The 16,047-nt window shown below is 36.2% G+C and overlaps 1 protein-coding gene across 1 annotated transcript; it reads left to right on the top strand.

Moving 5' to 3' along the window:
- Positions 1-1,724: 1,724 nt before the first annotated feature.
- LOC114113640 (olfactory receptor 6C68-like) lies at positions 1,725-2,666 on the top strand. The gene has a single exon (XM_027965817.1). It carries the CDS (start codon positions 1,725-1,727, stop codon positions 2,664-2,666), a length of 942 nt encoding a protein of 313 aa, XP_027821618.1.
- Positions 2,667-16,047: the final 13,381 nt, after the last annotated feature.

Raw genomic sequence — 16,047 nt, 5'->3', positions numbered from 1 at the left:
TCTGGTATTCCCATCTCTTGAAGAATTTTCTACATTTTTTTGTGATCTACACAGTCAAAGACTTTGACATAATCAATAAGCCAAAGCAGATATTTTTCTGGAGCTCTCTTTGTTTTCCTATGACCTAACAGATGTTGGCAATTTGATTTCTGGTTCCTCTGCCTTTTCTAAAACCAGGTTGAACGTCTAGAATTTCATGGTTCACATACTGTTGAAGCCTGGCTTAGAGAATTTGGAGCATTACTTTGCTAGCATGTGAGATGAATGCAATCGTGCAGTAGTTTGATCATTCTTTGGCATTGCCTTTCTTTGGGATTGGAATGAAAACTGACCTTTTTAAGTGTTGCGGCCACTGCTGAGTTTTCCAAATTGCTGTCATATTGACTGCAGTGCTTTAACAGTATCATCCTTCAGGATTTGAAATAGTTCAACTGGAACTCCATCACCTCCACTAGCTTTGTTCATAGTGATGCTTCCTAAGACATGTAGTATTATGATTATACTTAATTTTATGGATATATGACTTTGATTAAAGTAAGTTCTGGGGAGATACATCATGAGTGCTTTATGATGGCTGCTGAGGTTCGAATCCAGACAGTAAGTGTCTGAGAAATAAATGCAACATATAAAAGTAAATGCAAAATGTGGATTTGAAAGAAATGAAACTGGAGGAAAGAGAGTTTCATGTTGAGGGTATTCATCAACTTTTGTATTGAGTTTTTAACCATAATAGAGTATATAAATGTGCTTCAATCTGAGTGTTAAATGAAAGCATCAAGTATACCTTTTACATCCTTCAGCAGTTCATTCATTGCACTCAGCATTATCTCACAATGTGATGAAGGGTGTAACAAAATAGCCAGACTGTACTACACAGTGTTATCCAATGAGAAGATCCAAAATACAAGTAGTTAAGCTTAGACTAGAAACTTAAGATTACAAATGTAAATGTTTTAGAATAAAGACATGTTTTGCCATTATAATGAATTCTCAATCTTTAGAAAGCAAAAATTATGATTTAGAGAAAATCAAAAGTTCAAAATCCCAGGTGGCACAGTGGTAAAGAACCTGCCTGCCAATGCAGGAAACACAGAGATGTAGGTTCAATCCCTGGGCCAGGAATATCTCCTGGAGGAGGAAATGGAAAGCCTTTCCAGTTTTCTTGCCTGGAAAATTCCATGGACAGAGAATCCTGGTGGGTTACAGTCCATAGGGTCACAAAGAGTCGGACATGACTGAGTGAGCACACAAAATTTTATTTTAGGATTTTAAAATTTCCCAAACTATAAAGCAAAGGAATGAAATTGAAGTTAATATTTTTTTACTTTACCCTATGAGTTAAAGGAAACATTTGGCCATATAAAAATAGCTATAATATACAAAATGAAAAATTAATGTAATTAATATACCACCCAGGCTAAAAGTTAAATGTTTAATTAATTATAAATTAATTTAAGAGATTACTAAAGGAAAAGTTAGGCTGTAAATCAGCAATTTAAACATATTTAAAAGTTTCACTTGATCACTAGGTACAAATAGATGGGGAAACTCAGCTCACGTAAGACAAGAAATGTATTCCTTAGATCAACAAGTAAAGCCCATGGATCCTGGATGAGTCAAATAACCAAGAGAATTCTCATCGTTGGCTGTTTTCATTGTTGAATTCTGCAGTTCAAATCTCTCTGACATTTACCGGTAGGTTTGGCAAAATCCAGGAGTCAATAATGAGAAATCACACCATAGTAACAGTGTTCATCCTTCTGGGACTGACAGATGATCCTCAGTTGCAGATTTTGCTCTTTATTTTTCTATTCATCACCTACATTTTGAGTATAACTGGAAATCTGACCATCATAATCCTAACTTTGGTGGATCCCCACCTTAAAACGCCCATGTATATTTTTCTCCAAAATTTCTCTCTCTTAGAAATCTTGTTTACAACCACCTGTATTCCAAGATTCCTCTACAATATATCAACTGGGGACAGAGTGATTACCTATAAGGCATGTTTCATACAACTATTTTTAACCGATCTCTTTGGGGTAACTGAATTTTTTCTCTTGGCAGCCATGTCATATGATCGTTACGTAGCCATCTGCAAACCCTTGCATTATATGACGATCATGAGCAACAAACTGTGCAAAACAATGGTCATCTGCTGCTGGATGGCAGCACTTATGACTATCCTCCCACCACTCAGCTTAGATTTTCATCTGGAATTCTGTGATTCAAACATCATTGATCATTTTGTCTGTGATATATCACCTCTCCTGAAGATCTCATGCTCAGACACATGGTTAATTGAGCAGATGGTTATAGCCTGTTCCGTACTGATCTTCATCATCACTCTTCTTTGTGTAGTTCTCTCCTACATTTACGCCATAAGGACAATTCTAAAATTCCCTTCTCTTCAACAAAGAAAAAAAGCTTTTTCTACATGTTCTTCCCACATGATTGTACTTTCCATCTCTTATGGCAGTTGCATTTTCATCTATATCAAGCCATCTGCAAAAGAAGAGGTAAATATTAACAAAGGTGTATCACTGCTTATTTCTTCCATATCACCAATGTTGAATCCTTTTATATATACTCTGAGGAATAAGCAAGTTAAACAAGCCTTTGATGACTCACTCAAAAAAAAAAATGCTTTTCTCTTAAGAAAGTAAAATATATCTGTCAATAAGCCAAATTCAAAGATGCACATCTATCTCATTTTCATAAATTTAAGAAAGAACTTCATAATTTTTTAGCTTGTAAACCAATCAGGTTGACTTCAAAGCCATTTAATCATTAATTTTCCCTTCAATTCACTTACTGAAGAACTAATTATTGAACATTGCTCTATGAAGAACAAAATATATCACTTTTAATTCTTTAACCAGACCTACCATGTTTAAGTCATTCCTTTTACCTCTTTTAAATTATATTTCCAGATATTTTATATTATTGGCATAGAGAAGACTTTCCTTTTTAGACTTATAATTGATATACACTATTTATTACCTTCAAATGCACAGTGACTCCATATTTTTATACATGGTAAAATCATCATCACAATGTCTAGTTATGGTCAGTCTGTTGAGCTTCCAGATGTCAACATATTAATAGAGATTATTATCTGCAATGTTAAACCAATATTGTTAACATCTTAAATGAAATAGAATAGTTACTTGAAAGATAAATATTACAAGCCTAACTCAAAAATAGAGAATCTTTCTTTTAGTACCTTTCTTTCTGTTTCAGAAATTAAATTAATATCTAAAAATCTTTTCACAAAGAAAACTCCAAAATCATGTGAATGAATACTATCAAAAAGATAAATAACACATTCTATATAAATTGTTACAGAACACACAAAAAATAACACTTTTGGATGCTTTATGAAATCCATGTAAACTTCATACAAATACCAGACCAAGAAATTACAAGAATAAAATTGTAGATCAACACTCCTTATGATGACACATGCAAACATCCTTAACAATTTGCTATCAAAGCTCAATGATAATTGTTGTTTTTGTTCAGTCACTCAATTGTGTCCAGCTCTGTGACCCCATCGACTGTAGCATGCCAGGCTTCCCTGTCCTTTACCTTCTCCTGGAGTTGACTCAAACCCATGTCCATTGAGTAGATGATACAATCCAACCACCTCATCCTCCATAGCTCCCTTCTCCTCCTGCCTTCAATCCTTCCCAGCATTAGGGCCTTTTCAAATGAGTCAACGCTTTGCATCAGGTGGCCAAAGTATTGGAGCTTCAGCTTCAGCATCAGTACTTCCAGTGAATTTTCAGGGTTTATTTCCTTTAGGACTGACTGGTTTGACCTCCTTGCAGTCCAAGGGACTCTCAAGAGTCTCCTCCAGCACCACACTTCTTCAGCTTTCTTTATGATCCAACTCTTATGTCACATAACTACTAGAAAAACCATAGCTTTGACTATCCAGACATTTGTCAGCAAAGTGATGTCTCTGCTTTTTAGCACACTGTCTAGATTTGCCATAGCTTTTCTTCCAAGAAGCAAGCATCTTTAATTTCATGGCTACAATCACCATCCACAGTTACTTTGGAGCCCAAGAAAATAAATCTGTCACCATTTCCATTGTATCCCAATCTATTTGCATGCAGTGATGGGACTGGATGCCACGCTCTTAGCTTTTTGAATGACGAGTTTAAGCCAGTACTATAATTACCAGGTAAATGATAATTACCAGATAAAAATGACAACAAAACTTAGTAGACACTTTATAAAGGAATTACATGAACAGTCAATAGGAACTTGGAAATATCATTAGAATATTCAAATTGAAATGAGTCAAACATTCACTCTAATGGCAACAATTAGGATATAGGCTGACAATGTAAGTCACAAGGACAGAGAGCAGCTGGAACTATCATTCAGTGCTGGTGGGCATATGTGAAGTGATACAACTGCTTGGGAAAATATTCTGGCAGGTTCTTAAAAAGTTAAACATAGTTACCCTATGTCTCAGCTATTACTCTCCTATTCACCTAAGAAACATGGAAATCGACATCCCCCAAAATGATATACATGATTTTTTGTAGCCACTTGACTCATAGAGCTCAAAATTTCAAATATGTCAAATGCTTGTTTAAAAAAAAAAAAGAGAGAAACATATTTTAGTTTATTCATACAATTAAAAAACCACTCAACTGTGCAAAGGTATAAACTGCTAAAACAAATACAATAGAAAATTTCAAAAACATTATGCTGAGTGATAGATATCAGATACAAAACAGTACATGCTGTGTTCCCTAAATTTAACACTCTAGAAAGGGAGAAACAAACCCGTAGTGACAAAACGCAGGTCAATGATTAAATGAGATCAAAGTGAGCTATATACTGTCTGGAAGCAAATGAGGAGATGCTTTGGGAATTTGGGAGACATTATATATCTTGTGGTGTGGTAATTACTTTGATGGCTATATTTTTCAAAATTTCTGAAACTTTACAGTTAAAATGGATGCATTTCATTGTATATAATTTATATCCAAATAAAACGGATTTGAAAAGCAAAGAAAATGAGCAAAATATCTTCAACAGGTACCTCACATAAATAAATATTTTGGAACTTCCCTGGTGATCCAGTGGTTAAGACTCTGTGATTTCATTGCTGAGGGCCCAGGGTTCAATCCCTGGTCAGGGAACTAAGATCCCACATACCTCATGCATAGTCTGGCCAAATAAATATATATTTAGGAAGTAAGTATATGAAAATAACATGATTGCAAACACACATGTGTCCCACAAAGAGTCCAAATGAGATGGCAAAAATCTGGAATTCTTATAAACTCTCAACAGGAGTGTAATTGGTACACTTTGTAAAATACAGAGCAATTAAAATCTTAGATATATAATCACAAGTAACATATGTATATGTAGAAAAAGAAAACTCTATACAAGAAATTCTAATCAGTGCTATCGGAAACAGGAAGACCTGGTGATGTGCCCTCATTGTAATGTGTTATATACCAAACTTTGAAAAAGTGAAACACTGTTCTCCATAGTGACTGTACTAGTTTGCATTCCCACCAACAGTGCAAGAGGGTTCCCTTTTCTCCACACCCTCTCCAGAATTTATTGCTTGTAGACTTTTGGATCACAGCCATTCTGCATGGTGTGAAGTGGTACCTCATTGTGGTCTTGATTTGCCTTTCTCTGATAATGAGTGATGTTGAGTATCTTTTCTTGTATTTGTTAGCCATCTGTATGTCTTCTTTGGAGAAATGTCTATTTAGTTCTTTGGCCCATTTTTTGATTGGGTTGTTTATTTTTCTGGAATTGAGCTGCATGAGTTGTTTGTATATTTTTGAGATTAGTTGTTTGTCAGTTGCTTCATTTGCTTTTATTTTTTTGTTAATGGGAATGCCAACCAGTACAGCCACTATGGAGAACAGTGTGGAGATTCCTTAAAAACTGGAAATAAAACTGCCTTATGACCCAGCAAACCCACTGCTGGGCATACACACAGAGGAAACCTGAATTGAAAGAGACAGTTGTACCCCAATGTTCATTTCAGCACTGCTTATAATAGCCAGGACATGGAAGCAACCTAGATGTCCATCAGCAGATGAATGGATAAGAAAGCTGTGGTACAAATACACAATGGAGTATTACTCCATCATTAAAAAGAATACATTTGAATCAGTTCTAATGAGGTGGATGAAAGTGGAGTCTATTATACAGAGTGAAGTAAGCCAGAAAGAAAAACACCAATACAGTATACTAAAACATATATATGGAATTTAGAAAGATGGTAACGATAACCCTGTATGTGAGACAGCAAAAGAGACACAGATGTATAGAACAGATTTTGGACCCTGTGGGAGAGGGAGAGGGTGGGATGATTTGGGAGAATTGCATTGAAACATGTATAATATCATTTAAGAAATGAATCGCCAGTCTAGGTTTGATGCAGGATACAGGATGCTTGGGACTGGTGCACTGGGATGACCCAGAGAGATGATGTGGGGAGGGAGGTGGGAGGGGGTTTGAGGATTGGGAACTCGTGTACACTTGTGGCAGATTCATGTTGATGTATGGCAAAACCAGTACAGTATTGTAAAGTAAAATAAAGTAAAATTAAAAAATAAATAAATAAAAAATAAAAAGTGAAACAGAAATTTCTAGAAAAAAATCAATATGAATTCATCATCAATATATCAAACCTAAAATAAAAAATGATAAAGTGTTTTTTATAGCTAAGAAACATAATGAGGTATATTCTTGAAGATGCAATAAGTACCACAAATGGATATTAATATAAGGAGTGAATTGGAAGGTTGAATACACAGTGTCTGCAATAGTGACAACAGCTTACAGGGTTTAAATATATAGAGATTTTAAGAACAAATATTTCTGAAAAAAATAATATTTTCTGGCATAACTGTTGAAAAGATTGAGGGTGTTTAGTAAATTTACTTCAGCTTGAATGAAGAATAAATAGAGTGGTATAACAAATTCCTTGGTTTATTATTACTTCAGAATCTTTAAAAGCAGGTAAGTTAGACTCATTTTTTTTCCATTTCATATATGACATTATACATGTTTCAATGCAATTCTCCCAAATCATCCCACCCTCTCCCTCTCCCACAGGGTCCAAAATCTGTTCTATACATCTGTGTCTCTTTTGCTGTCTCACATACAAGGTTATCGTTACCATCTTTCTAAATTCCATATATATGTTTTAGTATACTGTATTGGTGTTTTTCTTTCTGGCTTACTTCACTCTGTATAATAGACTCCACTTTCATCCACCTCATTAGAACTGATTCAAATGTATTCTTTTTAATGGCTGAGTAATACTCCATTGTGTATATGTACTACAGCTTTCTTATCCATTCATCTGCTGATGGACATTTAGGTTGCTTCCATGTCCTGGCTATTATAAATAGTGCTGTGATGAACATTCGGGTACATGTGTCTCTTTCAATTCAGGTTTCCTCTGTGTGTATGCCCAGCAGTGGGTTTGCTGGGTCATAAGGCAGTTTTATTTCCAGTTTTTTTAAGGAATCTCCACACTGTTCTCCATTAGACTCATATTTTTTTCAGCTCTTGAAGGAATCCAAGATAAAAGATATTGCATCAGGCTTTCAGTTCAGTTTAGTCACTCAGTCCTGTCTGACTCTTTGCGACCCCATGGACTGCAGCACTCCAGGCATCCCTGTCCATCACCAACTCCTAGAGTTTACCCAAACTCATGTCCATTGAGTCGGTGATGCCATTCAGCCATCTCATCCTCTAGTGTCCCCTGCTCCTGCCCTCAATCTTTCCCAGCATCAGGGTCTTTTCAAATGAGTCAGCTCTTCCCATTAGGTGGCCAAAATACAGGTTTTTCAATTCAACATTAGTCTTTCCAATGAACACCCAGGTCTGATCTCCTTTAGGATGTACTGGTTGGATCTCCTTGCAGTCCAAGGGACTCTCAAGAGTCTTCTCCAACACCACAGTTCAAAAGCACCAATTCTTCGGTGCTCAGCTTTCTTTACAGTCTAACTCTCACATCCATAGAAGACTACTGGGAAAACTATAGCCTTGCCTAGACGGACCTTTGTTGGCAAAGTAATGTCTCTGCTTTCTAATATGCTGTCTAGGTTGGTCATAACTTTCCTGCCAAGGAGTAAGCATCTTTTAATTTCATGGCTGCAGTCTCCATCTGCATGATTTTGGAGCCCCCAAAAATAAAGTCAGCCACTGTTCCACTGTTTCCCCATCTATCTGCCATGAAGTATTGGGACTGGATGCCATGACCTTAGTTTTCTGAATGTTGAGGTTTAGGTTTTGAAAAAAAAATCCAAACTCTACACAAATATTAACTATCCTTTACTTGAAAATAAAGGTTTGATGGGTTGTCCTCTACCTTGACTGTGGTGATGGTTTCACTTATCTACCATAAGTACAAACTCATCAAATTGCATACATTAAATGTGTACAATTTTGTATATCAACCACATCTTCCAATAATAGATGCTGAAAAAATTACAAACTGGGGAGGAAGAATTTGTAATCATCTTTATACTTTTAATGCATTTAGGATTAGAGAAATTTGAACTTCCCTAGAAATGCAGATGGAAAAGAATCTGCCTGCAATGCAGCAGACCAGGATTCAACCCCTGGATCTGGAAGATCCCCTGGAAGAGGGCATGGCAACCCATTCCAGTATTCTTGCCTGGAGAGTCCTATGGGCAAAGGACCCTGGTGGGCTACAGTCTATGGGGTTCAAAGACTCAGACATAACTGAGTGACTAATATTTTAACACTAGAGAAATTTTTCACAAAATAGCACATTAGGACTATAGTCTAAGAACTCTGTGCCTATATAGTGTAAGAACCTATACCCTGCGAGAGTTTTTAACCAAATTTGACTGATCTTTAAGTTATGGTCTTTTATTACTAGAGTATCCATACTGTCATTTGATCTTTGCTGTTGTTCTGTCAGTCACTCAGTCATGTCCAACTCTTCACAACACCATGGACTGCAGCATACCAGGCTTTCCTGTCCTTCACTATTTCCCGGAGTTTGCTCAAACTCAAGCCCATTGTGTTGGTGATACTGTCAAACCATCTCATCCTCTGTTGTCCACTTCTCCTGCCTTCAGTCTTGCCCATCATCAAGGTCATTTACAATGAGTCAGCTCTTCACATCAGGTGGCCAAAGTATTGGAACCTAAGCTTCAGTATCACTTCATCCAATGAATATTCAGGTTTGGTGTCCTTTAGGATTAACTGCCTTGATCTCCTTGCAGTCCAAGTGACTCAAGAATCTTCTCTAGCCCCACAGTTCAAAGGCATCAGTTCTTTAGTGCTCAGACATTTTCATTGTCCAGCTGTCACATCCGTACACGACTACTGGAAAAACAATAGCTTTGACTATACAGATCTTTGTTGGCAAAGTAATGATCTTACTTGATTTTAGATGTCTTGCATTAGATAACATATCTAAACATGGTATTTGAAAATATTAAGAAGCATTAATAAATTTTAAATTACAGGTTTAGGGTAGCCTTGATAATTTATTTAGTACCCTGATTTAGACTAAATTTTAAGATGCTTACCAGAATCCCAGAAAAATATTCAGAAGAAGTGACAATGGGAAAGTAAGACTGGAAAGATACAATTTGTTCTGTTTTAAATAGAATTGATTTTCCCATTTGAGGGATATGATGACAGGTGATGTTAACCAAAGGCTTAAGAGTAAGTGTATCTGATTAAGAAAATATATTAGGATAGAAATGTGGTAAATATTAGGAAGAAATACATAGTCCCTACTCTTTATATTCTTTCCAAATGGGTGTTTATTCTATTATGAAATAATTTTCCTAAAGTTAAAAAAATATTAGATGTATAATTATTCAAAAACTACATGCAAAAGATTTTCTTTTATTTAGACAGTAGGACAAGAAAGATGGTAAGTCTGTTGTTCCAGAGAAGAAATCAAAGAATAAAGATATGATCAAAAGACTACTGCTCAATATCTATTAGAAACTGAAAACACCAAATACATATTGGATTGGTTATCATCATACAATAAAATTGTAAGTTCTAGGGTATCACTAGTTAATATGCCACTTCACAGTGTCTGGAATATATAGCAAAGTCAAATACCTACATATTTTACTGTATATTAAATAATTTTTGAATGAACTTATTTACAATCAGATTTCAAAGACAGGCAATCACTGTCAGGCTTTATTTCTAAGATTTGGACATTTTTCTTAGTCTTTCAGTTCTGCCAACTCCTGACTTGCCTCCTACCTATTCTTGGCATGATGGGTGGATTTTGAACAAGGATATGCTATATCACAGTAATCCAAGTCTATGCCCCAACCAGTAACGCTGAAGAAGCTGAAGTTGAACGGCTTAATGAAGACCTACAAGACCTTTTAGAACTAACACCCAAAAAAGATGTCCTTTTCATTAGAGGGGACTGGAATGCAAAAGTAGGAAGTCAAGAAACACCTGGAGTAACAGGCAAATTTGGCCTTGGAATGCCGAATGAAGCAGGGCAAAGACTAATAGAGTTTTGCCAAGAAAATGCACTGGTCATAGCAAACACCCTCTTCCAACAACACAAGAGAAGACTCTACACGTGGACATCACCAGATGGTCAACACTGAAATCAGATTGATTATATTCTTTGCAGCCAAAGATGGAGAAGCTCTATACAGTCAGCAAAATCAAGACCAGGAGCTGACTGTGGCTCAGATCATGAAATCCTTATTACCAAACTCAGACTTAAATTGAAGAAAGTAGGGAAACCGCTAGACCATTCAGGTATGACCTCAATCAAATCCCTTATGATTATACAGTGGAAGTGAGAAATAGATTTAAGGGACTAGATCTGATAGATAGAGTGCCTGATGAACTATGGAATGAGGTTCGTGACATTGTACAGGAGACAGGGATCAAGACCATCCCCATGGAAAAGAAATGCAAAAAAGCAAAATGGCTGTCTGGGGAGGCCTTACAAATAGCTGTGAAAAGAAGAGAAGTGAAAAGCAAAGGAGAAAAGGAAAGATATAAGCATCTGAAGGCAGAGTTCCAAAGAATAGCAAGAAGCCTTCTTCAGCGAACAATGCAAAGAAATAGAGGAAAAGAATAGAATGGGAAAGACTAGAGATCTCTTCGAGAAAATTAGAGATACCAAGGGAACATTTCATGCAAAGATGGGCTCAATAAAGGACAGAAATGGTCTGGACCTAACACAAGCAGAAGATATTAAGAAGAGGTGGCAAGAATATACAGAAGAACTGTACAAAAAGATCTTCACGACCCAGATAATCATGATGGTGTGATCACTCATCTAGAGCCAGACATCCTGGAATGTGAAGTCAAGTGGGCCTTAGAAAGCATCACTACGAACAAAGCTAGTGGAGGTGATGGAATTCCAGTTGAGCTATTTCAAATCCTGAAAGATGATGCTGTGAAAGTGCTGCACTCAATATGCCAGCAAATTTGGAAAACTCAGCAGTGGCCGCAGGACTGGAATAGGTCAGTTTTCATTCCAATTCCAAAGAAGGCAATGCCAAAGAATGCTCAAACTACTGCACAATTGCACTCATCTCACATGCTAGTAAAGTAATGCTCAAAATTCTCCAAGCCAGGCTTCAGCAATACATGGACCATGAACCTCCTGATGTTCAAGCTGGTTTTATTTTTTTTTAATATTAATTTTATTTTATTTAACAACTAAAATTCCAAAATGATTTCAAAATACACATAGGACTCACTCATATATAAGAAAAATCTTGAAACACTCATATCCAGAAGGCATAAATATAATGAATTGGTAAATTGTTTTTTTTGGGTTTTTTTTGTTTTTTTTAATTATTATTATTTTTTTTTAATTTTAAAATCTTTAATTCTTACATGCATTCCCAAAGATGAACCCCCCTCCCACCTCCCTCCCCAAAACATCTCACTGGGTCATCCCCATGCACCAGCCCCAAGCATGCTGGTTTTAGAATAGGCAGAGGAACCAGAGATCAAATTGCCAACATCCGTTGAATCATGCAAAAAGCAAGAGAGTTCCAGAAAAACATCTATTTCTGCTTTACTGACTATGCCAAAGCCTTTGACTGTGTGGATCACAATCAACTGTGGAAAATTCTGAAAGAGATGGGAATACCAGACCACCTGACCTGCCTCTTGAGAAACCTATATGCAGGTCAGGAATCAACAGTTAGAACTGGGCATGGAACAACAGACTGGTTTCAAATAGGAAAAGGAGTATGTCAAGGCTGTATATTGTCACCCTGCTTATATAACTTCTATGCAGAGTACATCATGAGAAATGCTGGACTGGAAGAAACACAAGCTGGAATCAAGGTTGCAGGGAAAAATATCAATAACCTCAGATATGCAGATGACACCACCCTTATGGCAGAAAGTGAAGAGGAACTAAAAAGCCTCTTGATGAAAGTGAAAGAGAAGAGTGAAAAAGTTGGCTTAAAGCTCAACATTCAGAAAACGAAGATCATGACATCTGGTCCCATCATTTCATTGGAAATTGATGGGGAAACAGTGGAAACAGTGTCAGACCTTATTTTGGGGGCTCCAAAATCACTGCAGATGGTGACTGCAGCCATGAAATTAAAAGACGCTTACTCCTTGGAAAAAAAGTTATGACCAACCTAGATAGCATATTCAAAAGCAGAGACATTACTTTGCCGACTAAGGTCCATATAGTCAAGGCTATGGTTTTTCCAGTAGTCGTGTATGGATGTGAGATTTGGACTGTGAAGAAGCCTGAACGCTGAAAAATTGATGCTTTTTTTGTTTGTTTGTTTGTTTTTGTTTTTGTTTTTAAATTTTTTTTTAATCTTTAATTCTTACATGCGTTCCCAAACATGAACCCCCTCCCACCTCCCTCCCCATAACATCTCTGTTTTGAACTGTGGTGTTGGAGAAGACTCTTGAGAGTCCCTTGGACTGTTAGGAGATCCAACTACTCCATTCTGAAGGAGATCAGCCCTGGGATTTCTTTGGAAGGAATGTTGCTAAAGCTGAAACTCCAGTACTTTGGCCACCTAATGTGAAGAGTTGACTTATTGGAAAAGACTCTGATGCTGGTGCTTGGGGCTGGTGCATGGGGATGACCCAGAAAGATGTTATGGGGAGGGAGGTGGGAGGGGGGTTCATGTTTGGGAATGCATGTAAGAATTAAAGATTTTAAAATTTAAAAAATAAAAAACTAAAATTAAAAAAAAAATTAAAAAATTAAAAAATTAAACCAAAAAAAAACACTCTGATGCTCGGAGGGATTGGGGGCAGGAGGAAAAGGGGATGACAGAGGATAAGATGGTTGGATGGCATAACTGATTGGATGGACCTGAATCTGAGTGAACTCCGGGAGCTGATGATGGACAGGGAGGCCTGGCGTGCTGCGAATCATGGGGTTGCAAAGAGTCGGACACTACTGAGCAACTGAACTGAACTGATGCTATATTAGATTCATCCTATTCCATTTCCTGTCATGTACTGTCTGTCTACAGACAGATTTCAGACTCTTTGAAGTCATTTAGCAAAAGGATTTATCCCAGGTGGTGGGGTAGATGTGGATTTCTAGCACTGCCTACCTAGAGATATAATTCAAGATTTTCTTACAGAATATTCAAAGCTATGTTTTCAATACCTCTATATAAAACTGGTATTCATCTCCATTTACTTGCCTACATCTAGTTGATTCAGAATTCAAGCAAAAAAATAAAGATGGAAATCCTTCACAACCCATAATCCCAACAGTGTGAAAGAGAGACCCAGACACTTTTGTATTATGTAAATGATATTACAAATTGGAAGCCAAATGTGACAATACACATCACAATTCTAAAACGTAAGTGGCCTTTGCCTCAGAAATTCCTTTTCTGATAAAATAAACTAAGGAAATAAAGGACATTTATACAAAATACATAATATGTACTTTTATAATAGCTAAATATGAGAAGCTTTATTAAATAATGATTTATTCATATGAGGTATAATACAGAAAAATCATATTAAAATTTTTTTGCCATGTAAATATTTACAGTTTTTGGCTTAGAAATTGACTGTAAGTATACAACTTTCATATATATATATATATATATATATATATGTAATGTACTTGTGTAAATATTTTTCCATTGAAAACATAGACATAAAGCCTCTTTGTTGTGTTTTCTTAATGCTTTGTTATTTATGGGTTGAAAAGTATCTAGAAATATGTTTTCATCAAGACATTATTGTTTTACTCTTGGAATGTGTCTAATAAAATTGCAGCATCCTATTTTCTCCAAGGGCCTGAATCCCACTGCTGCCTCTGTCAGGTATTTTGCCAAAATTCAGTGCACTTTAGCTTCATTAGTCATGTTTGCACTTAAGTCAGGAAAAACTCTCTATTTATCCAAACAGCAGGCTCCTGCACATCCATAGGTCTGAGACAATAAAACATTCATTTTATTCACTATGTAAAAATCTATCCTTTCTGTGAGACATCAGCAATTACAATTTTCAAAATCTTCTAAGAATCTCAGATGTTTTAAATAAATGTGTTTTTTTTTTACTTCAGCTTTAAGACGTAAGACCCTTCTTCATAGGTCTAAATGGAATAGAACCTTAATGACAGTCAGCTGGCAACTCAGAGAGCACTATCCACTGCAAATACTGCCTGTGAATATGTATGTCCTCAAGAGAGGGGCATTTGTGCATGAGTTTGAGACCATTTATACTGTCAACTTCATCTTGGGGATGATTATGATTACACAGCTAATTAAAGTCATGATTACCTTCCATTGGAGTAAGTTTTTTGGTAATTTCAGTTTCTTTCTTCATTCACCATTCTAGTTCCTTGATGTCTGCAAACTATCAGACTTATCTATTTAAAACTCAGAGATGGCAATACATTAATTTGGATATATCCAAAAAGAAAATCAGTATTTCTAACAGATTTTAGCTTTAGAAAAATTCAAAAGGATTGGACTCACTAGAAATATTTATTGCATACATCATTATAGATGGGTCAGTTATCTGTTCACTCTTTTACCTCTCAGTAGCTATGTAGAACCAGACATATCATAGGTTCTCAATATGTTTTGAAAGAATTCATTGGTACTCATTAGAACAGTAGGACAAAGAGAAGCGACCTTCCGTATGATATCATTCTTATGAATCAATACAGATTTATTCCAACATGTAACTAAAATACACTTAGAGTGCCAAATTTCCAACAATGTTGCCATCATTGATCAACTTATAGTGAGCTAATGATAAATGCAAAATATTTCTTGAAATATACTAAACATAAAATACACAAACAAAAGTGGTTTACCAGAACACTCACTTAACATCTAGGATCACAGAAGGTAAGAAGGATCTGGAACGATGGTCTGAGTTAGGATGCCACAGTGAAACACTGAGAGCTTCAGAATTTTCTCAGCTTAGTTCAGAGGGCCGATTCCTTTATCATACTATCCAATAGGGTACGTAATTATGAGCTAGTTGTTTCTCCCTTTGATTCTAGATTAGTGCCCGTGTTCTATAGAGATGTCTATTAATCATAGGTAATTTATTATCTATCTATCATAGTGTGATGCTGATGTTTCTTACTGTCTTCTTAGAAATAACACGCCTTGTTTTACCAGAACTTAGAACACATCTGTAAGCTTCTTGTGGGATAGATTGCAAACAATAAGTGAAATGACTCATATAACAAACAAGTTAATTTTTCAATGGAAATTTCTTTACTCTTTGGAATGGAGGAAAAATAAATAAAATAAATTCTTCATTTACAAAAGAAACTACTACCCAAGTAATTAATCAATAACAGCTGAGTAAGAAATGTAGAATACCTATTGCCTCATGTCCACAATTGCAGGTCTGAACTCTGCCCTCAATATTTATCCACACAACACTGAACAGGTTATACACCAGCTTTATACAGAACACAAGAAAGGAATACAACAGCTGTAAGTATTCCCAGGTGGCATTACTAGTAAAGAACCCACCTGCCAATGCAGGAGAGTAAGAGATACAAGTTCGATCCCTGGGTTG

Source organism: Ovis aries, chromosome 3 (genome assembly GCF_016772045.2).
Source record: "Ovis aries strain OAR_USU_Benz2616 breed Rambouillet chromosome 3, ARS-UI_Ramb_v3.0, whole genome shotgun sequence".
Classification (NCBI taxonomy): Eukaryota; Metazoa; Chordata; class Mammalia; order Artiodactyla; family Bovidae; genus Ovis; species Ovis aries.
The sequence above is the reverse complement of the archived record's forward strand: the minus strand, read 5'-3'. Positions and strand labels throughout refer to the sequence as shown.

What these genes read in the sequence shown, in the direction of transcription:
- LOC114113640 (XM_027965817.1), top strand. Translation starts at nt 1,725, where the DNA reads ATGAGAAATCACACCATAGTAACAGTGTTCATCCTTCTGGGACTGACA.